This window comes from Saccoglossus kowalevskii, chromosome 6, assembly GCF_978046115.1.
Source record: "Saccoglossus kowalevskii chromosome 6, keSacKowa6.1, whole genome shotgun sequence".
Taxonomy (NCBI): Eukaryota; Metazoa; Hemichordata; class Enteropneusta; family Harrimaniidae; genus Saccoglossus; species Saccoglossus kowalevskii.
The window spans coordinates 11,882,973-11,906,634 of NC_140646.1; the positions used below are offsets into that span (position 1 = coordinate 11,882,973).

The 23,662-nt window shown below is 34.4% G+C and overlaps 1 protein-coding gene across 1 annotated transcript in view; it reads left to right on the forward strand.

The window, feature by feature from the left end:
* LOC102809630 (uncharacterized) overlaps positions 1 to 23,662 on the forward strand; it is a 57,777-nt gene that overhangs the window by 25,902 nt on the left and 8,213 nt on the right. Inside the window, exons 19-41 of the mRNA XM_085500567.1 lie at positions 199 to 351; positions 4,521 to 4,585; positions 4,699 to 4,780; positions 5,331 to 5,606; positions 8,499 to 8,588; positions 9,331 to 9,393; positions 9,591 to 9,652; positions 10,091 to 10,220; positions 10,568 to 10,704; positions 11,116 to 11,223; positions 11,392 to 11,502; positions 12,599 to 12,725; positions 14,435 to 14,569; positions 15,034 to 15,183; positions 17,181 to 17,285; positions 17,931 to 17,986; positions 18,337 to 18,465; positions 18,688 to 18,748; positions 19,251 to 19,315; positions 21,234 to 21,362; positions 21,646 to 21,718; positions 22,535 to 22,626; positions 23,157 to 23,387. Coding sequence (XP_085356693.1) covers positions 199 to 351; positions 4,521 to 4,585; positions 4,699 to 4,780; positions 5,331 to 5,606; positions 8,499 to 8,588; positions 9,331 to 9,393; positions 9,591 to 9,652; positions 10,091 to 10,220; positions 10,568 to 10,704; positions 11,116 to 11,223; positions 11,392 to 11,502; positions 12,599 to 12,725; positions 14,435 to 14,569; positions 15,034 to 15,183; positions 17,181 to 17,285; positions 17,931 to 17,986; positions 18,337 to 18,465; positions 18,688 to 18,748; positions 19,251 to 19,315; positions 21,234 to 21,362; positions 21,646 to 21,718; positions 22,535 to 22,626; positions 23,157 to 23,387 — 2,630 coding nt within the window. The remainder of the gene's footprint in view (positions 1 to 198; positions 352 to 4,520; positions 4,586 to 4,698; positions 4,781 to 5,330; positions 5,607 to 8,498; positions 8,589 to 9,330; positions 9,394 to 9,590; positions 9,653 to 10,090; positions 10,221 to 10,567; positions 10,705 to 11,115; positions 11,224 to 11,391; positions 11,503 to 12,598; positions 12,726 to 14,434; positions 14,570 to 15,033; positions 15,184 to 17,180; positions 17,286 to 17,930; positions 17,987 to 18,336; positions 18,466 to 18,687; positions 18,749 to 19,250; positions 19,316 to 21,233; positions 21,363 to 21,645; positions 21,719 to 22,534; positions 22,627 to 23,156; positions 23,388 to 23,662) is intronic.

The following is a 23,662-nucleotide window of genomic DNA, read 5'->3' on the forward strand; positions in this document are numbered from 1 at the left end:
AATAGATATTTTCAACAACTACTTTAAAATGGCTTGCAAAATTACTTTGATATTTCATATGTCAACACCTTGGGTGGAGCCTGACAGATTTACTAATTTTGTGACAATAAGTTTAACTTTCTGATTTTAGTAAATATGCAAGAGATGTGATGGATTATATTAGTGTGTTGTTTGTATCTAAGCTTCTTTTATTTTCAGAATGCTGAACTGGACAACCCATGCATGTCTTTACTTTTTGTTACTGAGACATGTGATAGGCATATACCTTCACTGGTATATTTACTGAATAGGATTGGTGATAAACAGTGCATACCAAAGCAATTAGAAGATGTACTCCATCAAGCAATCGAGGTAAAATTAGTGCTCATAACTAACTAAATTTACCCATTATGTGGCTAGTTTAATTATTCATCATACAATATATTTACCTGTAGGTATCACTCTAATTTCTGGCAAAAGTAAATGCCTGATTTTTGGTTCCAGAATAGCTGCCACATTAGGTTGAAATTTACAAAAATATTCTTTCCACATGATAAATTAGTTAAACACAGTTTAATGAGAGTAGACAAAGTTGCTTCTTACTGATTTATACTATGACAGAACCCCACACCCTCCCCGTGGCTTTCGTTGCGTATGGAAGTTATTTTCATGAGTGATGCGGTGTATCCTGCGGCCGTACTTTCACGAGCGAAGCGAGTGAAAGTACAGCAGAATACACCGCATCTCGAGTGAAAATAACTTCCATAGGCAACGAAAGCCACGGGGAGGGTGTGGGGTTCTGTTATTATTACATATGTTCCATACTTGATTATTTCGTATTAAAGAAAGAACGTGCAAACCGGGATGGAATTTAGGTCGGGGAATCCCATTGCCCATTAATATGTTCCAATATATATGTTACACCCTAGCAGCGCGTGTCAGTGTAGAACGCGAGTCACTGTTTGTTTGAAATTAAAATAATCAGACGTCTAATCTGAGTCACTGTCCGAATAAATAACTCGTTGACGTTTAGTTGGGACCACGGCAGAACCAGAACTTGAACTGGACGACTATGATACACAGTTTATGTTGAAGTTAAAAGTTCCGCCACAGAACTGTGCATTGGCAAACATGCCGTGCAACTGCGGTACTCCACAGATGGCATGACTTTTGTCGACAGCGGTTGTCGCTTAGCTGCACGCTACAACTTCGTGTGTGATGTTGCTTGCTGGTCGTGGATTGACTGAGTCTTGATTACCGGTTAAAATGTTGCTCTTTTGGCGTTGGTAATTTTTATTTGGAACTGAGTAACGCCGCAACGTCACCAGCAGAAACCTGGTATCTCGATGTTGATGGCTGCATAGTAATCGCTGATTTTACTGCTGGTGGATCTTCTGAGAGCCCTTCAAGGTTCATAAAACTCAGTTTCCAGGTGGTCAATATACATTAAGTTCTCCCAATCGTAGTATTCCATGTGATGTACACCTGACATGCCAAAAATGTTGTTGGACGATTTGAACTGGATAAAAATAGCAGACGAAAATGTGTTTACAAAATAAAAATAGTTCGGTAGCCAATGAAAATACCATGTTCATTTGCATATAGACCGTGAAAATACCGAAAACATTATTGCATGGGTGATATGCAAATTAGTTTGGGCCAAAATAAGTGACTGTCTAAAAGTACCATTACTATTGTTCAAATTTCATTTCACTCGGCAAGTATATTCATGTACCCCAAGGGGAAAATATCGTACTTCTAAATATTGTTTATTCCAAAAAACTGTACTCCTGAAAGGACTACTTTGTTTGCTCTCAGACCTCATTTGCATATGGGTTGTGGAAATACCGATTTTGATTTCAGGGACGAATCAAAATAAACTGCAGTACATATGTAATAATAGACACTAGATATTTATATTAACTATTTCACTCTCACATTGGTCACGTATATTTCATTCTTCTCTCCCTATGTATTGCATATAATAAACGTTGTAATGTATTGACCATGATTAAAGCGAACCTAAATGCGGTCTTAATTTATAGTTGTGTATATTCTAAACTGTATTCGAAATAATATTGCAGTGGTTCAATTTTGTTTTAATTATAACTGTAGCTTGGATAGGCATTTGAAGTGCTTGCAATTAAACACCATGGAGGCCATTCATGGAGGGAATAAATAACGAACGAACATATTTAACATCCGGTACTTTTCAAAGCTATGACGTTTTAGTATCTGATCGCATTCGTATACGCCATTGTACATAGCCGTTCATGCTGCCAAGCATTGTATACTACTATATAAACTCAACTTTTATATGCACAATGTGCTTTTTATAACTTGGGTTAGAGCCTTATGCGTTTGAACCACAGTATTCTGAGAGTGAAAGCCCAATTACGTTAAAGTACCGTACTTCCCCGATCGTAAGCCCCTCCCGAGTATGAAGCCCATTCCTATATTTTTACTTGGTATTTATCGAGTTGAGAGCATTCACGATTATAAGCCCAGAGTGTTTTTACTGGGCGTTTTACTGTGTTTTATTTCATAATAATCGTGATTGGCATGTTAGTTTGGTTCATGCTTTTAGTTTTATGAGAAAACTTGCATTAAATTCAGAGTGGTTCGCATCCTTTCTATTCTGTCATTTACTCAATATGAACCCCGGTGTTACAATTCTGGAGTAATCCATATTTCTTTGAGTAGTAGCTTTCGAAAAGCCAAAAATGTGATCGTCAAGGCGTGTACCTGGATATTGGGCATGGTTTACTTTGAGACTACCATGAAAGACCTAAGGTTTGAACAATGAGACATGTTGGCGACCGAGAAAGGTGCTTAAATTCTTCCTCCACACTCAGTTTACCCACGGTTACTATTAACCGTCGTTTATATTTTGGAAATTGCAAATCGCCAGTTTTTAGGGAAAAAATCATCGTTTTTTCGTTGCAATCAGTGCTACAGATTGCATTTTAACATTGCGGTAATTCACTTACGCAATGCGTTAAAAAATCATCGTCAATAATCGTAAAATTTCATCATTACGACACATCATTTTGATTGGTTAATGAAAGACATGACCTGTTATGTCAAAGTTGTTCCAGGTCAAATCGTGCTGAAAAACCTCATGGTGGAATATTGCCTTGCGTCGTGAGTTTGCGTACGATCGAAAACATACCAAAACAAAGATATTGATAAATGCCTTCGTCCACTGTTTCCTCACAGACCCTACCCATTATTTCACCGTAAATTCAGACGGTATGTAAATCGTATTGTAATAAAATGTATGTGTTTTTTATGAACTTGTTTGTTTCTTCGTTGTAAGTGTCGTTCAAATCAATGACGCTTTTTTTTTTAAAAATAAGTATTATTTTTCCGAGCCTGGCGTGGTGAACAAATAATTTTTTTGGATAATATTTCGTTGTTTGCAAGATGGTTACAGTGTTTAACCCCAAAACAAAATCATTTTTTCTGAGTTGGTCCTCGAGTACAAGCTCATCCCTTACTTTTCCCTTACGTGTTGATGCCTCCGGGCTTATGATCAGGGAAGTACGGTATACTGTGAAGATTCAGATCAGTCCAGTGTGAGTGATGAGAGTTATATCGTCGACGATGCCCCTTGTTCGGATGATAGTTTTATTTCAAATTACACGGAAGTCTGTGAACAATCTGCTTGGTGTTCCTGTGACACTTTTCCTATGATTTGCCAGTGCAGTCCCATGAATACATGGACGAAAATGTTTCCACCACCACCCTACGAACTCAAGATTGCATACTCCAGCATCCATACTTTGAATAATTTGCACGCCGCACAGTGCAGTACTGGAAACAGTATTTATTAGACAGTTAGACAAAAATCAAAACAAAATGCCTGTCTCGATCAATCGCACATCCATAATGTTTGTATGTTGATATGCTTGTAAATAACATTAACGTAAAAGTCGAAACAACCTAGACTAGAAGTCAATTCACCAGTCCAGCCAACTATGGCTCCCTAAGTTGCTTATATTTAATCAGATACTGATTCGTCATCATGCTTTGTTACCTTACCTGTTTATACCTCATGGGGGCGTTTTTTTATGGCAAGATGGCGCAAACGGAAGTCCTTCGCAGGTTTATCATAACTCTGAAGATAATCATTTTTTAATTTTTTTTTTTCAAATTTATAATCAATATACATAACTTGATAAATACAAACACCAAAATAAGCTCTATTAGTTCTCCTTTAACATTGTATATACCGGTTGTGTTTGATGTGTTATATGTCTTCATTGATTGGTCACATGACATGGTGGCCCAGGCATATTGGGTTATACTCTCCATGCATGTAATATATGTTGTATTACATGACTAATCATTTGACCATGAAGGATCACTTAGCATGGCAACCATATTTGATTGGGCTCTCCATACACATTACATATGGTGTGTGATGTATTAAATGACTTCATTTGCTTACTTGGCACAGCAGCCATATTAGATGATTTCACTTCACAGACATATAACATATGATGTCTTACATTTAAATGTCAACTTGTGTACAACAGATGAGAGAACAAGAGAAGAAAGATCAAGATATTTGTGCACAGTTGAAAGCATATGGGTTTTGCAGGTGAGTTTTTGTTTTGTAATCTGTGTGAACAAGCTGTCTGATCTATAGTGCAAGATAAACCTGTAATATTCCAATGAAATATATTTACCAATGTACAAATATTTGTTTTCTAGAGATGGTGTTTTGTGTAACTCTAGACACAAAGTTTTTGCTGATTTAGAAGCTCCAAAACTTCCAGTGAAAGGATATGTCAAGGTACATATTTCAAATGTGATTGTTAGCAATGTATTTTGAATACAAGTCACCTTAAGTCATAAGTATTATTTATGAATATGAACAGAGGGGGAGAACTACATGTTGAACATGTCGGTGAAAACTGTTGTGCATGTACAGTCCTGTGTGATTTATCATGTGGGAGTTTAGCATTGCATCTATTGTATGTGTAAGCCATAAGACTGACATACTAGATAACATTTTCACAAATCAGTATGATCATGCTCAGCAAAAAATAGCATACATGGATCAGCACTTGCTAGCTCTATAACAGCACCAGCTAACTGATGGTTCTGGTCAACCAGTCACTGCACCTGTGTACACATGAAGAACTTTTTCTCTCATATGAACTGGTTTATGACAGACATTATGTGATATAATCCACAACACATAAAATTCTCATTAAGGATAGAATGCATCAGCATAACTATCTAAAAGTTCTAACGTAGACCCATACAGTACAGATTATAACTTGTTAACATCAACTTTTCATTTAGCCTTTATGTATACATTACTCCTCTGCAAATGTTAGGTGTTGATTACACATGTCGTAGACGCCACTCATTTCTATGCCAGAGTACTAGAATACAGAGAGACTGAGAACAGTCCAAGTGAGGACAGCATCGCATCTCAGTATGTACAATTATTGATAAAGCTTACGCTGTGGTATGGCACTTCAAGTCGTAAGATAGTGGTATCCACTGTGTTTGTTAATAGTATGTATGCTATCGAAGACAAGAGAAAACATACATTTCAAAGAGTCATAGTGACTGCAGTCAAAAATGAAGACAACTGCGATGATGTGGAGGTAGGAATTGTTTTAAAAAATGATCTACTTTTCAGTTGGCATATGTCTACTGATTGATTGAATTATGTTGTGCAGTTCTTTTGTTTTTTTTAGTTTACAACCTTTCACTGTGTATACAGCACCCAGCACAATTGTTGGACTTGCTAAAAAAAAATTAATTATTAAAAATTATTGAATACTTATACTTTACTGTGAACAGTCGGTTTCCTCAAAGAAGACTAGGCTGATTTCAATCTAACTTTGATCTGATGTCTGAAGTATACACTTGTTAAGTTATGTACAGATAAATAAATAAATAAAAATGTCTGCTTGAATTTTTTACGTCCGTGTGCGAAGCACACAATGGGAGTCTTCGTGGTTACCCTGTCTGTGTATGTGTGTGTGTGTGTCTGTCTGTCTGTCTGTCTGTCTGTCTGTCCGTCCGTCCATCTGTCTGTCTGTCCGTCCGTCCGTTCCACTGATATCTCAAGAACAGTATGTTGGTTTTTAATGAAACTTGGTTTATAGATGCTCAGGGCTAATGCGCAGATTTGGTTGAAATCCATACATTAATCATCACATTATAATGAAACTTTGTACATGTGTGCCCTGAAACAATATACAGACCTAAATCTATGCATAATAATTATTTAATTTGTATAATAATTCATTTGGTTCATTGAGGTAATCCACAGACATGATTAGTTTAATGTTGATAAATATGCATATTGATTATATATTGTTAGCCCATTTCTGACATCTAAAAAAAATCAGATTGAATTCATCGCAGTGGTGCTCTGGAACTAATTAGACTAAAACCATGGATGAAAAATTGAATGTATTTTCTGTATGTATTATAAATTTTGATAATGGTTTTTTTTCATGTTATGCATCTCAAATACGGTAGTTGCCAAGCTTCTTGTTTGAAAAGCAAATAGTTTATTGTTTGAAAAGCAAATCTTAAATTATGACTTACTTTTAATGTGTCTTCAATATTCTCAGCACACGGGAGTTCTTTTTAAACTTTATTATTTATTGCATTGGATGGTCTTAATGATTGGTAATTAGTCCCCGTTTGGACGAAGTCCGAAAACGGGGACTTATAATTCGTCTCTGTGGTCCGTGCGTGCGTCCGTCCGGAGTCATATCTCAGAATCCTTTGGACCGATTCCGTTCATTCTTTGCATGTGCCTAGTACTTTATGTGGGACATATGCACATGCAGTGGTTTAGCGATTTGATTCAAAATGGCCGACTGGCAGCCATCTTGTTTTTTGAAAATGCCGTATTTTGAACATGCTATGTCAGTTTTCATTCAAATTTAGTACATAGATCATACATGTTAGGATATATGTCCCCGACCGTCCGTGAGTTCCTGAGTCTGTCCATCCGTCCGTCCGTGTGTCCATCCATCCGTGCGTCAGTCTGTTCAGAGTCATATTTCAGAATTCTGTGGACCGATTCTGTTCATTCTTTGCATGTGCCTAGTACCTTATGTGGGACATATGTACATGCAGTGGTTTAGCGATTCAGCCATCTTGTTTTTTGAAAATGTTGTATTTTGGACATGCTTTGTCAGTTGTCATTCAAACTTGGTACATAGATTATACATGTTATGATACATGTCCATGACGATTTATTTCGCAATTGGATCAAAGATGGTCGACTGGCAGGCATCTTCTTTTTTTTATGCATTATCTTGGACGTGCTCTGTCAGTTTTCATTCAAATTTGGCACATACATGTACTTTATACATGTTAGGATGCATGTCCATGACAATTTGTTTCAAAATCTGGTCAAGGATGGTCGATTGACAGCCATCTGACTTTTTGGCCTTACTACTATATTTCCACAATTAATGTACCATTTTCATTTGTATTTGGCACATACATCATATCATGGAACTATAAACCCCAGGAAGAACAACCACTTTGTTTCGTTTGAACTATGATAGTTGCCGCGATGTCGAATGTTTATTTTGACTGTTTATTTCGTCGCATTAAAAAATAAGCCGATTTACGCAAATGAACGTTTATCTCCAACTATCGGTCATTTTCGGAGTCGACAACAAACAGCATACCAAACCCCATGTTTCGCAAACTTTCGCAACCTTATTTTTTCGAGGGTTGAAAAAAACAAGAAGTAGTCTAAAAACGACATTGAAAATTATGAAAACTCGCTAGAACTTCGACCCGTTGCATGATTTCCGGTACACTGAAGGTCACCCTGCAGACCGACTTGTTTGCGCATGCGTAGTGAACGAAATATTTTACTGCGCAGATATTTTTTTTTCAAGTTTTCCGTTTCCAGCAAAGCGGTTGATACGGGCGTATCGACGGCAACTAACATGGAGTATGACTAATGTTGTGAAAACAAAAGCGAAAGCACTGTAGGATAAACTAAGACAAAGGTTTTTTTAATCCTCTTAGTTTCGTTGTTCTTCCTGGGGTTTATAGTTCCATGATCATATATATTAGTGTGTTTCATAATCAGATCAAAGATGGCCGAATAATGGCTGTTTTTATTTTTGGCCATATTACTACTACATGGAACACGTGATTTGATGTAAATAAACAATCTGCTGTATACGCCACTTGGAACTTAAGTTTCAAGGACACGCTCGCGACAACCCCTCCACTTTAATATGACGAGCACAAAAACTTAATTTAACGGGGAGTGTGTCATTTTCAATGACTTGTTGATTATTTTAGTTAGTTATTGTTAAAAGTTGCTTCATTTATACATATTTATGATTTTCAATGTTTAAGAAACATTTCTGCATTGTTAACAGTAAATTCTCGCTATGACTTGTTTGTTCGTTTTGTACTTTGAGTGTTGGTTCTTATAAACAGACACAGAATATTTTGATTTGCAAAAAAGATGTTTTGAATGCTGCAATATTATTGTCTTATAGGTACATTACATTGATGAAGGAACCAGTGCAACAGTTGAAATGGACCAGCTGTTAGTTCTACCGAAGCAGTTTCAGAAAATACCATCCCAGGTTTGTATTCATATAAATTATTTGTGTACAGGATTTATTTTGTAGTTTATAATTGCTGCTCTCACTTTTGAATTGATGAGTTTAAAGGGGAGCTTCTGCCTGTGAACTGAAGAATTCTGAAACTTTCAAACACATATTAAACAATCATTCCAGTATTCTGTTGTGAAATGTTGTTCATCTTCAATTTTGAGACAGTTTTGACAAATTCTGCTTTGTAGCGGTATTTTAGGTTTTTGATGACGACCAGTTTCAATTTTCAGTTTGTGGCCACTCATTCTAAATCTTGCAAGTGTCCCTATTGCTTTTCTGTCATTGAGTTTTTGTAAATAGGTTTCCTGTTGGATGTTATTTTTGAATAATTTAAAAGTCCTTAGTTTTGAATCAGTACTGTTCATGTTAGACATCCATGTATTTGTATAGTGTTCCTTACACAATTCTTGAAAGTGCTGTTTTGTTGTTTGTATGTCAACAGGTTTGTTGTACGTTTTTTTCAAATCATGTAGTTTTGATAACCAACTGTTTTTCAACACTGTATTCTCCATCTCTTTAAGTGCATAATATGCTATGTTGTTTTCATCAATGGATTTTAGTTGTTTATAGTATCTGAGAGCTTTGTATTGAATGTAGAACATCATGGGCCTTGATAAATGTCTAAAAACCTTCACTTATAGTTGTCATTCTGTCTGTTAGTTTGTCTTCACCAATTCATCATTCAGTATTTATACTGTTTCCCTGCAATTAGGTCATTGAAGTATATGCCTGTAGAGTGAAGCCATTAGACAAAGATACAGATTGGACAGTACAGGTTAGGTGACTTCTTTATAAATCATGTCTATTTTATCTAGGTGCTTTTAAATTGTGTGTAAGTAAACAACACATTGAACTAGCAGGTGTGTATATATGTTGCCATGTGTTATATGGGGACCACATCAAACATGCACTGTTTTAGCACGCAAGTGTTGAGTTTTTGCCAACTTGCAACATATAATATTTCTTTTCTAGGCATCATATCACGTCTATGAGAAAATCAATGGGAAAATACTAGATGGCAAGATAGTTCTCTGGTATGTTTTTAAAATAGAATTTGTTATTTTATCAATTTCTCAACCATACTTGCCTAATAAATGCATTTCTGCACTTTATAACTTTGAATAGTTTTTATTATTCTCATATTTCTGTATTCTTTCCAAAATGTAACTACACTTATATTTTCATTCCAATTGTTCCTTATTTGTAGTAAATGACATCACAAACATTGAGCATTTGAACACTTTGCTTTGTTAACATTAGAACATGTGATGAAACAGAAACGTTTGCACAACACAAAATGTTTAAATTATATCACTATAAAAGCAGGGATGAATTTATATAAAGGTTATCATGGGAATACTCCAGTATGGGGGGGGGGGGGTCGCAATAATATATGCTACATGTCTGTTAATACAATCGGCATATTCCCTTTGTGCAGTGATAACCACATATTATTATGTCATTTCATTAAGTATGGGCAAGACGTTGTGGCTGGATCCTCTCATTGAAAGATGTAAACTGGATGCCCTCCATATTGTCACCAATGCTACTAATATCAGAATGGAATTATTGAAAAATGCATTTGCGAGACAAAATCCTGAGGTAAGGTGCATGAATCTAATCACTGAAAAATGACTCGTTGAAATAATTGTGAGAAACACAGCCACTGAAATGCAAACCAAATACTGAGGTCATGAAGCGGTATACTACAAATTTATCAATGTAAGTGTATACAGCTTCAAGTATTGATATCTTGTGCAGTGTCAGATGAACTTGTGTGGATTTCGAATTGGTAGAAGTGTATCTGTAATAGAAAACGCATATAAACCAAAAATTGCATTAAATATTCAAATATATTATGATTGGGACCCATAGATATACATGTGTTGTGATGAGAGTTGACAATTTGGTGAGAGTGTTATTAAACTCTAAGTGTTTCTATTGTGTAGCATGTGGTGACACTGAGTGCTCTATGTAAGGGACAGATACCAATATGCGAGTATGAAACAGAGGCTGAAATAGATAGTACTGATGATGATGATGATGATGACAGCAGTGACAGTGATGAAGTGGCTTCTGAGGAATAGTAAGTAATGAAGTCAAGATTTAGATAAGCACCAATAGGGTACGAGAAATAATAAAAATTTAAAAAACTATTACATGCAATATTAATGTTATTTCTGCTTACTGTTGTAGTATCTGTTCTTAACCCATATCTGAAAACAGGCACATGGTAGCTGCATGTAGTGCAATTTGTTTTGTTCATAAATTTATACATTTTGCATCTAATTCTTTATTTTTGCTTGGAATTAATTTTCGCTGTTTTTGCTGAAGGAACGATTCAGTGAAAATAAAATCCAGTGAATATACCTTTTATATTTTACATTCAACTCAGTGACAATAAATTCCATACAAAACACCCAAAAAGTCTTTTCAGTGAAAATTAATTCCAGTTAAAATAAATTATTTTAAAGTATTATTACTGTTCGTTTCTCAGTGTAATACAGACTGCTTGCATGCCAGATGATGAATACTGTGATGTCTGTGTTACATATGTTGATACACCGTCGCTATTCTATGTACAACTTAGAGACAATGTTAGCAGGTAAGTACAATATCTCTAAACGAGTACCGGTAGTTTGTTCAGTTTACTGATTCACTGTTTGTTTGCTTATATGGTGTTTGTATTATTTACAGTTGTCAAACTCCCTGCTTATATTTCTCATCAGTCTTTTAATTTCTTAGTTTTATACTATTGATATTTTTTTCTCAGATTGGAAGACATGATGGATATTATTAATTCAATGAATAATATGCTACCACTAACAGATAACCAGTGTAGTGTAGGTAGACTTTGTCTGGCTAAGTTTGTACAGGATAACAGGTATGTTAACATACATATGCATAACTGTATATACAAATAAATCTTATTTCTTAATTTGGTTTTCATATTAACATTATTCATATGGTTGGAAGGATATGTATGGTATTGAGCCTAAGTTTTTTGAAAAATTGATATTCAACCTTTTCATCACAATTTTCTCTTTTGTTCCCAGAACATTAGTATCAATTTTACATTTTTATATATTTTTCTGTAATTGCTTCATTAAATTTTGCCGAATTTTGCCTAATGGCGAGTACACAAATAGGGAAACTTTGGTTTCGCATGCATTTCAGTTCTGTTCAGATCAGATCACCCAGAGTGAGAGTTTTACATTGAGTTGCCAAATAATATATTTTTTAGCCAAAATTGACCGTATTTTAAGAAAGTAAAGATTATTTGAATGTATAGACTATCTGTATAGTAATGTTCTTGAATGTTTAATGAAGAAAAAGGAATGACATTTTCCATAACATGACAATTCTTTCCAATAGTTATTCCATTTTTCTAGGATAGTTCTTGTCACCATGTTTACTACAAAGCTGTTTTTATGTTATTATGTTTTGCCGATCGTGTATTAAAAAGCTTTTGAAAATAGGATACATCAGGACAAAAACTGTACCAGTCAACTAAATCGAGGCAAAATTAATATAATGATCTTGAAATGGTACTTACGCAATGTTTTGATTTTGTACATGTGTGTATAGCAGCGTCACGTTGAGATAACACTCATTTTACTTACTTCCACGTGATTTATTTCCACTGCTATTTTATACTTTCTGTTTTATTTTTATCGCCATAATCACTATTGTATGGAAAATATGAAACCTTGGTCTGTCCTTTCGCGTCACTTCCTGTTGAAACACCGCAGTTTTTTGCGAAGTTGTGTGTTAACGCGTGACTTTGTAGGCATTTTCTTATCTCCCCAAGTTTATAAGATTAAAACGTTATTGCAAAAGTAAGCCTGCGACACGCGTTAGATCAAAAGAAATACCTTCATTGCCAGTCTGTTTATTAGTATTCTGAAGTTTAAGGCATCATTGTTTTATGCATTTTAATTTATTTGGTTCACATTTCTTCTTGTACATGTTTTTCACAGATGGTGTCGAGGAATGATAATCTCTAGATGTGATAATGGACAGTTTAATGTGTACTCAGTAGACTATGGAGATAAAGAAACAGTACCTAGAAATCATATAATGCAAATCACTGATGAACTTTTGAAGGTACTGGTAATCTTTATTTCACTTTATTTGAAAGAATACTTGAGTGTCATCTGTTTAGTTTTATTAACCAGTCTTTGTTTATTAGTCAGGGACTTATAATTTGGTCATTCTTTGCATGTGCCTCGTACTGAGTGACAGCCATTTTGTTTTTTGAAAATATCGTATCTTGTGCATGCTTTGTCATTTTCATTCAAATTTGTTGTATAAATTTTACATTTTAGATTACATGTTTATGATAATTTGTTTCACAATCGATCAAAGATGGATGACTGGCGGCCATCTTTTCTTTTGACCATACTACTATATCTCCAAGGCTTAGAGATCATATCATTCATACATGTCCATGTCAGTTTGTGTCATAATCAGAACAAAGATGGTCGTCTGGTTGCCATTTTGCTTGATTTGTTCATGATTTGTTTTGTCGGTTTTCGTTCAAATTTGATACAAACATTCATGTTGAAATACATATCCATCATGATTTGTTTTGGGTTCAAATCCAAATCGACCAATTGGCAGCCATCTTGTTTTTTCAAAATGTATCATGTTTTTTCTTCTCTTCAAGTACATGTTAGGATACATGACCATGACAATTAGTTTCACAATTGGATCAAAGACAGTTGACTCCCTGCAATCTTACTTTTTGACCATTCTTCTATATTTGTACATGAGCAATCCAGAAATCCAGTTTGGATACAAAAAATGCATGAATAGCATATCCTGTTTAATTTCTGACCATATATTTTTAGTCTCTGACACAGTCCAAAAACAGGGATTTATGAATTGATCAACCCCTGTGTATCCATGCATCTGTGCTTGCATACTGTCCTACATCTTAGACATGCCTGGACCGATTACATTCAAACTTCACACATACATCATACATATTATTATACATATGCACATTAATTTATTTCATGATCTGATGGAATGTCAGCCATTTTTGTACTGTAAAATCATCAAAATCAAGCATTTCTGGGCTATTTACAGATGGATTTTGTTCAAACTTGGTTTATACATTGGACATTATGAGACCTTGATACACATCATTTTGTTTTTCAGATCGGATTAAAAATGGCTGACTGATGGCCATATTGTTTTAATGAATGCTGTTTGAGAGCCATGTCTCTTGGATGCTTTGACTGGTTATGTTCAAATTGTATTTATTCATTATACATCATTTCATTGATATACAGATGTATAGGTTTTACGATCCAATTCAAAATAACCGACCGGTGGCCATTTTGTTTTAATTAATGATTTTCCAGCGCAATATCTCTCAATATGGACAAGTATTGTACTATGTCACTATAAACAAAATCATACAAGTTAGATTTGTTAACTAAAGGAGACTGTGCCATGCATGGCTTGTGATTTTGATTTTAATTTCTGTTGATGCTAGACCAGCCAATTAATTGCTCTCAATTACTAACTATGCTTTTGTCCATATTACCTTATTTTTGGCATGAATAACATTTCTCATCAACAAGGACAGAATACTGTGATTATTTCCCGTTATGTAATGACAGTGGCAATGCCTGTCATGTATATGCACACAAGTACTTTATGACAGTTTCTTATACATGCTGACTGTATGCTTTAAAGCTCACACACCAAGGCTGCTGTGTTGTTTGCTGTATGGTTAGACATGTAAAATCAAAAAATGCAAATATCTGCATTTAATATTTAATTTGTTGATTCTTATTGTACAGCTGCCATTTCAAGCCATTGCATGTAAATTATGGTGCATCACTCCATCAGAAGGTGATGGTTGGACAGTGGAAGCTGGTGATGCATTGTGGGACTTAACAACCAATAAAGGCAATAAAAAGTTGATGGTTGCTAAGGTATGATTATTTGATGTAGAAATATCGTAGTTGAACAGTGATTCTTCGTCCATGTGTTCTATGACTAAAAATTCAGGCTATATCAAATAATTTTCTATGTAGCATGGTTAATAGATGACTCGCAAAACATCTTTTTTTTGGGTGCTATACACATTGGATGATAGTCATTTTTGATAAAGTAAGGATATCTCAACGCCATATTCTTGCCAAAGATCAGCATATTTTGACGTTAAAATATATCTAGTACAAAATCAAATAATTGATTTTTGCGGTAGATGTCTGATTTGTGTCTTTCACGTGAGATCTTGCAGTGAAACTGAAAATCACTTATTTCAGCCCATGTGCTTTGTTCAGTGACTGACCATTAGTGATTGACACATCGGAAACGTACAAAGCTGGCTTAATGATTTATACCCCGGTAAAGTTAGATTTACGTGATTGAATATATATTGTATTTTTGATAGGTATATTCTAAAGAGACGTCTAGAGTATGTGGTACTACTGTGCGCTGTTATAACTTGGAGTTATACGATACAAGTACAAAATATGACATTGTAATTAGTCAAGAGCTTGCATTTATGGGGCATGCTGTGGGCTCCAAACCTTCTGCCAAGGTAAGTGACAGTGTAGCAACATAGAGATGTATCATTGCAGACATTCATTATTATAATGACTTCATTACCAGTAAGATACGAATGAAAGTATGATTTCAAGAAAATCTTTGTGGATATGCTTTGCTAAGGAATGTGTTGCACAGAAACTCATGCATGTGTATAAATCATGATGGGCATCAAGCATTTGTTACCAGCCTGTTTGCTTTGATATATTGCCTATAGTTCAATTACCATCACACAGTTTAGTAAGCTGGACATTTAGTGTTCACTATGATACATTGTCAGTCTTGGTTATTATTCACAAAATAAAACCTTTTATTTAGATTTTTGACTCCCGTGTGCGAAGCACAAAAGGGAGTCTTTGCAGTTACCCTGTCTGTATGTCTGTATGTCTGTATGTTCGTATGTATGTATGTATGTATGTATGTATGTATGTATGTATGTATGTCACTTTTTTTGTTCCACCGTTATCTCAAGAACCACTAATCAGATTTTGGTGAAACTTGGTACATAGATGCTCTGGGATAATGCGCAGAGTTGATTAGGTTTTGGTAAAAATCTATGAATATTAATTACCTTATTTGCATGATAATTAGCTGATTTTTAGCTGTTCCATGACTGTTCCACTGATATATGAAGAACCACACATTGGATTTTGATGAAACTTGGCACATGGATGCTCTGATCTAATGCGCAGATTTCATTAGTTTTGGGTAAAAATCTGTTTATATTAATTACCTAATTTGCATAATGATTAATCAATTTTCGGCTTTTCCACTGATATCTCAAGTACTAATCATAACATTTCAATAAAACTTGGTACATAGATGTCATATGAGACTGCACAGATAGTTTTTAGTGTAATATCAGTACATATTAATTACCTAATTTGCATAATTAATTAATTTTCAGCTATTGATATTTCAAGTAGTAATGAACACATTTCAATGAAACATGGTACATAGTTACTTGAGGACTGTGCAGAGACCTAATTAGTTTTTGGAGAAATATTTGTGCATATTAATCACCTTATTAGCATAATTAGTTAATTTTCAGCCCTTCACCTGATATCTCAAGTACTAATCATCACATTTCAATGAGACTTGTGACATAGATCTTCTAGGACTATGCAGAGACTTGATTAATTTTAGGATAAATTATTAAATTAAATTATTAACTACTAATTTGCTTAATTAGTTAATTTGTCCTAAGAACCACTTATTGAATTTTAATGAAACTTTTAAAGAGTGCTCATCACATTTCAATGAACCTACATGTGTAGGACTATACACCATATTAGTTTTGGTAAATATTTATGCTTCTTAATCACCTAATTAACATAATTAATTAATTAATTAATACTGATATCTCAAGTATTGATCATCACATTTGAATAAAACTTGGTACATAAATGCTCTAGGACAATAGACAGCCTGATTAATTTTGGATTAAAATCTGTTCATATTAATTCTCTTAATTAGCACAATAATTAATAATTTTTTGGTTCTAATCACATTTCAATGAAACTTGGTACATAGATATTACATTACGCAGATCTTATTACTTTTACATTGCGCAGACCTTATTAGTTTTACACTTAAATGTGTTCATATTAGTTACCTTATTTGCATAATTAGTTTTCTGCATTTCCATCAATATCTCAAGTTCAAGTAATTTTGAATTAATTTTTAATGTGTCTCCAATACTCTCAGCACACGGGAGTTCTTTCTAAGCTTTCTTTGATTTCAAATATTTGGTTACCAATAAGGAATTGTGTCCACAATTACAGAAAAATAAACAAAATGTGACACCTGAATGTTGGCAGGAAAAATGTTGGTTTCTAATAAGAGGGTCAAACTTGTGGAGGATATGACCAGACCAGGTGGATGAACCGTAAAACAAAATCTGATTGGTTGATGGTTGATCACCTGGGATTCCTTCCAACAGTCTGTTAATTAATTTGTAAAAACCTGATGTAAATTGTTTATCATTTTCAGATGATATTTCCTGGTATGAATGATATGAATTTACTTCTAAATCTGAGTGTTGACTCCTTACCAACGGCATTGCCGAATTTATGTGCAATTATCTATACTTCTAAGGTATGTCTAATTATTGTAGTCATATTAGTTATTGCTATTATTACTTGCATTATGATTTACTTACAGATGGTCTAGTCTTTTCACCTCTAGTTCCCTCTTTTCATCACAAATTCGCAAAATAGTTTATAGTCTCCACTTTCCTTCAAAAGATAGAGAAAAAATAGCCAAATCTTTTGAGTAAAAACTGAAAATTTGCTCAAATTTTGGCTGTTGGCTTGAAAATTTGGAATCCTTTCAAGAAATGTTGAAGAATATGAAATAAATATGAAAAAAGTGCAAAATAATTTTGGTCAGATGGTCTGGTGGTGAAAAAGCTATTATGTGTATATTTGTGTGTGAATATGTGCAAAATATCTGCCTCTAAACATTTTGATCTCAATATTATGTCTGAATCTGTTGGTGATTCAGTTACAAAATTTAGTTTGTATTACCTGAAGGGGAGATCAAATAGCAATGTCATATACCATGTTTTGGTATGTTCTATTATCAATTCGTGCTCTTGTTGTGATGCATCACTGCTTTAGAAAGATTAACTTTGTAAATGTTTCTCAGAGTGCAACTTTAAACTGCTGGGTATTTTCCCCTTTTTGTTATACAATGGAGTTTGTGGTATTCATGCTTTTAATGGCTATTCCATTCTTCCAGGACATCCAGCAGAAAGTATCCGCTGCTAACTTCATTCGCCAAACCATTTTGCAGAGGTGAGTTGTTGAATATATTTTCTTTTCTGCTGTAGTTTGTTTTGCCGTATATACTACTTGTCACCTTGCATAAAACTAAAACGTTGTTTGTGTTACCTTGTGCACATACATTTACAAACAAAACAATTTGAAAATATGATATGCAGAATGGCCAAAGGATATCTGATTTACGTAATACAGAATCATTTGTATGCTTTGGAATGTTCTGCCAAGGTGTACAAAAATGGAAAGCGAAACTTCACTGTTGAAGGGTTTTTATGTGCCAGACTAATACAGGAGGTTAAAATATCCTATCTTGTTTGTGTGTTAAATTTGGACATGTGTATGAAATAAATGTTGTTTTCTTTCAGTGATATGGAATGCATATTACAACATGGAAACTTAGGAGTACTCACTCAGGTACTGGGATACTGCGGAATGCCAGAAGTACAGGAGTCATTATTAACATGTCTGGAGCATCTCAGCATGCATAGTGAAAGGTATGATCATTGCTATGTTTTGAGATATTTAATGTCAAATATAAACAAGCATATTTTTTGAGATTTGCGAAAATGTAGCTTTTCTATATACCGGTACTGTGTAATGTAGTTGGACATCTCTTCCTCTACCTGTTGAGTTTTAAGGCACTGTAGTGATAGCTAATAGCTGTGTTGTGGAGAAACCTCTTAAATTATTTCTGAATATAAAAATTTCATTTACAGTGTACGCTTTGAAATATCCAATGAAGGTGGAATAAAGGCATTATGCAGAATGCTGTTGCGGGTAAGTGTTTTGTTCTTGTGTCACCATATACGAACATTAGCAACAACCGGTATGCTGCTGGTCCAATCTCTGTGCCGACTCTGTTTCATGAAATATGTGTGATTGAAGCATCTGTATGGGACAGTAATATACCATCTCATTATTATACATCTGTCACTGTAACGCCATAAATTACAGCGTGACGTAATTTTGCGGTGTTGCACTGAGTATTTGCATTCTACCATATTAGGAAATGAAAATTTCAAATATTGAACGATTACGCGTCTGTTCTAAACTTTTTGGATTTTGGTCATGATGATGTATCCTTGGGAGGAAAAGATGTGTACTAACACAGTTATTACAAGGATACCGCAAAGTATGCACTCAGACAGTTAGCAGTTGCATCAACCTCCACTGCACGTTGGCTCCCTTTGTACTGTCTTCAAATTGCAATAAAAGTACATGTTTTTGATAGACTGTTTCAGATGTGTGAAATGTACATTTATTAATTATGTATTTACAGAGATGTGAAGAACCAACTATAGAGCTAGTGTTGAAAACTTTGAGAAATTTTGCAGTGGAAAAAAGGTGATGTCTGTTATTATGTTTTTAATAGAACCATTTCAACCATTAATCTCATGTTAGAGACAGAATAATGGGCTGCAAAATAATATTTGGTTTTGTATGTTTTCATTTTGTATAATTATGTTTGAGCTGATTGTAGTATAAATTTTATATGTTTGATATATTTTAATGAATGCTATATTTAGTAATAGAAAACAATGCTGTAAATTACCATCTCAGAGATTTGTGTTTGATTTGCTGTGTTTGACAGAACCATTTGATTGGCTCTGTTTGACAGGACGATTTGATTTGCTGTTTGATGGGACGGTTTGATTAGCTGTGTTTTTGACATGATGATTTGATTTGCTGTGTTTGACGGGACGATTTGATTTGCTCTGTTTGACTGGGTGATTTGATTTGCTCTGTTTCACTGGAAGATTTGATTAGCTGTTTGATGAGAAGATTTGATTTGTTCTGTTTGGACGATTTGATTTGCTCTGTTTGACGGGATGATTTGATTTGCTGTGTTTTTGACATGATGATTTGATTTGCTGTGTTTGGCGGAACGATTTGATTTGCTCTGTTTGACGGGATGATTTGATTTGCTCTGTTTGACGGGTTGATTTGATTTGCTCTGTTTGACGGGATGATTTGATTTGCTCTGTTTGACAAGGCGATTTGATTAGCTATTTGATGAGAAGATTTGATTTGTTCTGTTAACTGGATGATTTGATTTGCTTTGATTGACAGGATGATTTGATTTCCTGTGTTTGCCAGGAAAATTTGGTTTGCTGTTTGACAGAACAATTTGATTAGCTGTGTTTTTGACATGATGATTTGATTTGCTGTGTTTGACGAGACGATTTTATTTGCTCTGTTTGACTGGATGATTTGGTTTGCTGTTTGACGAGATGATTTGGTTTGCTGTGTTTTTGACATGATGATTTGATTTGCTGTGTTTTTGACATGATGATTTGATTTGCTGTGTTTTTGACATGATGATTTGATTTGCTGTGTTTTTGACATGATGATTTGATTTGCTGTGTTTTTGACATGATGATTTGATTTGCTGTGTTTGACGAGGAGATTTTATTTGCTCTGTTTGACTGGATGATTTGGTTTGCTGTTTGACGAGATGATTTGATTTGCTGTGTTTTTGACATGATGATTTGATTTGCTGTGTTTTTGACATGATGATTTGATTTGCTGTGTTTTTGACATGATGATTTGATTTGCTGTGTTTGACGAGGAGATTTTATTTGCTCTGTTTGATGAGACGATTTGATTAGCTGTTTGACGAGATGATTTGATTTGCTCTATTTCACTGGATGATTTGATTTGCTCTGTTTGTTGGGATGATTTTTTTGCTCTGTTTAACAGGAGGATTTGATTTTGTCTTTGTATTTGTTTGGATCGATTGCATATTGTATTTGTAATTATCAATATAATACCCCAATTTGCTTTGAATGTATGCAGTTGCAACAATCAAAAGTTTGCATGTCTCCCATTTATATTTGCTTGTTGTAATCTTTCTTCTCTACAACTATCTTACTACTACATTTTTTATGGGAACAACTTTTTGCTGAGTGTATAAAGTTTTTATTCTAAATAATTTGTAATTAACATAATAAGAATTTTGCTTGTATTATTTCACATACCAAGCTGTTTGTATTATTTGTGTGAATACTGCAAAGTATAAACAAAGGTCATTGTTTCGACCAATGCTGAAATTGAGATTAGGGCCAGCTTGCGATGTTGTTCCCATTTACATGATGGGATTTCATTTATATCAAGTACTGCAATAATGCTGTGTCCAATGTAAACAACAAGATCTGTTTGAATATGACATGAATATTAGACGTCCATAACACTTTCAGTTGCGTTTAATTTTAGTTTTTACAAAAGGCAGTATTCTAATAATTCTTATTTTGTCTCTTTCCAGATACTGCCAGGAAGTGTTAGCAGAGGGTGGTGTACATGCAGTTTTAGTGTTATTACCTCGCATGAAAACTTCTACTTGTATTGTATCAGGATTGCTGATGTTATCCACAGTATTGCCAAAACTGGACAGGTTTGTTATCTACCATAACAACTGCGTTGACATTTTATCAGTTGTTACTTTGCTTGTAATGTTGATTAAGGTATACCAATGACTGATGTTGTCGTTCTTATGTCATTGCTACAAAAATATGGTCACCAATGCTATTAAAAAAAGTAGCTAAAATGTTTTTTTCGATCACTAATCGACAACTTCGAAAATAAGCGTTCAATTTGTATTCATGCCACCAAATGTTCAGAGTTGGTAGCCAGTTTACATTACTGGAAATAAGTTGCTACTATATTTGTTATTTCAGTTTTGAAGACTGTATCAACATTGATGAAGTCATACAGACTTCAATACAACTGATATGCAGTAGACCCAAACTGGTGAGTTATATCAAACAAAAGATTTTTTTACACTACTGGATTTCTAAATAAATTTCACAACCCCTGAATAGAAAATCAAAGATAGTTTTATTTTGTTGAACTTGTATGTGAGACGGAGTATTTAGAGTCAATGTGAAGCTACTTACAAGATTGTACCTGATTGGCTACCCAACCTTAACATCCAACAGTCAGACCAATCAGAGGGCAGCTTGTTAATTTGTTGACGTATCAAATTCTGCCTTGAATATATGCTTTGGGTCACCTGAGATCTGACAGTGTATAGAGTGGGTCAGTGTTTCAACCAGGTACTGTAAAGGGGTTAATTATTCACTGGGTTTTAATTTAGCTTATTTCGCTGACTGGAAAAATGCGCTAAATTAAAACCCAGTGAATATGTAAAATTTAGCATAGAACACATTATCTAAATGACGAAACCGTGAATTTAAAACCCACTGATTATGCCTGAAATGGTAAATCAGTGAAATTTAAACCCAGTGAAAATTAGTCATTTTACAGTATTTAGAAAACGTGTTTAGCAGTGAAGTGATATGAAGGATAACTATATCTAGCATTGTACAATACATCTTTTCTATATGTCACACTGTCAATGCTTATGACAAATGTTGTGGGGTGAAAGTAATGGCATAGTCATCTGTTAATAAAATACGTTTCTGGAAAGATTTACTGTATCCTAAATGATGAACTATGACACTAACATTTTGAATGTTTTTCTGTTTCTGTTTCATGAAATTTGCAACTATGCTGGACTAAGTTGTATAAATATTGACTGGATGTCATTGTTCTCTTTCTTTACAGTTATTAAAATCGGGAATGCAGTTACTGAAACTAATTTTTCCTATGGCAAAGACTGTTAGAAATGAACAAGACATCTATCGAATAATACAAAGGTGAATGATCCAAAAGTGTTGGGCTTTGTCTGCTCTTGTGGTAATAACTGGTGCCCTCAGTGGCAGCCAAATAGAACCCATACAAAATATATGAATGTATTTACTTTGTCAGTATTGTGAGTGTGATGGCAATTGCCATGTTTTTGGTTCATGCTTGAATGGTGTGGTCATCATGCCAAGTTGACAGGAGGGATGATGTGATCAACCATGGTACACTTCACGATAATGATGTTTTAGGCAGATATTTTACAATTTATCAGCTTCATGCTGGTGGCATCTTGGTTCCAGTTTAAAAGTTTTAAGAAATGTTTGTAAAATTTAAGAAAAGTGTTTTCATTCAGACACAAATGCAACAGGATCAAATATAATTTGAGACATTGTAAGATATTTCTGTTGGACAACAGCCAATGATGTTTATTCACTTTCTAAAAACTGACACAAATGATGCAACAAATTTCATCATGCTTATTCCAGAGTAAAAATGTTTGTTTCATAATAAAGGCTGAAATGATGAATATTTTCTTTTGTAGTGCCATAGATGCTATGGTTTTAGATCCAAAGACAAGGCGTGTGTGCAGTTCTTTGATGACCGAGTTTGGAGGAGATGTTACTAAAATGAAACGACCACTTCATCCTGGAGATATAAACAGTCCTGTTACCCTGAGAAAACCATTATTAGAGCGCCCAAGCTTTGTGCAAGCTAAGGAAGACATGATTGACTTGCCACCACTAGAGGGCACCATTGAAGAAAATCTGTCTTGGTAAGAATTATGTCGTGTTTCAATTATGTTATCCATTTTAATCCACTATCAAATATTTTCAAAGACTTTAATTAACCACTGGAACATCGAATATCAAGGCAGAATATTCTAGCACATGGCTGAGCCATTTTGCTAATTACATCACAGAATGGCAATGCTGTAATCAATAGAAAGATTTGAAGGAATTTGGGAAAGTGTAAATTCATTCTCTTGTTGTAATTGTAGCCAAAGTTGTGTCGTATATATATATTTTGCTATCAAAATCAACGCTGATA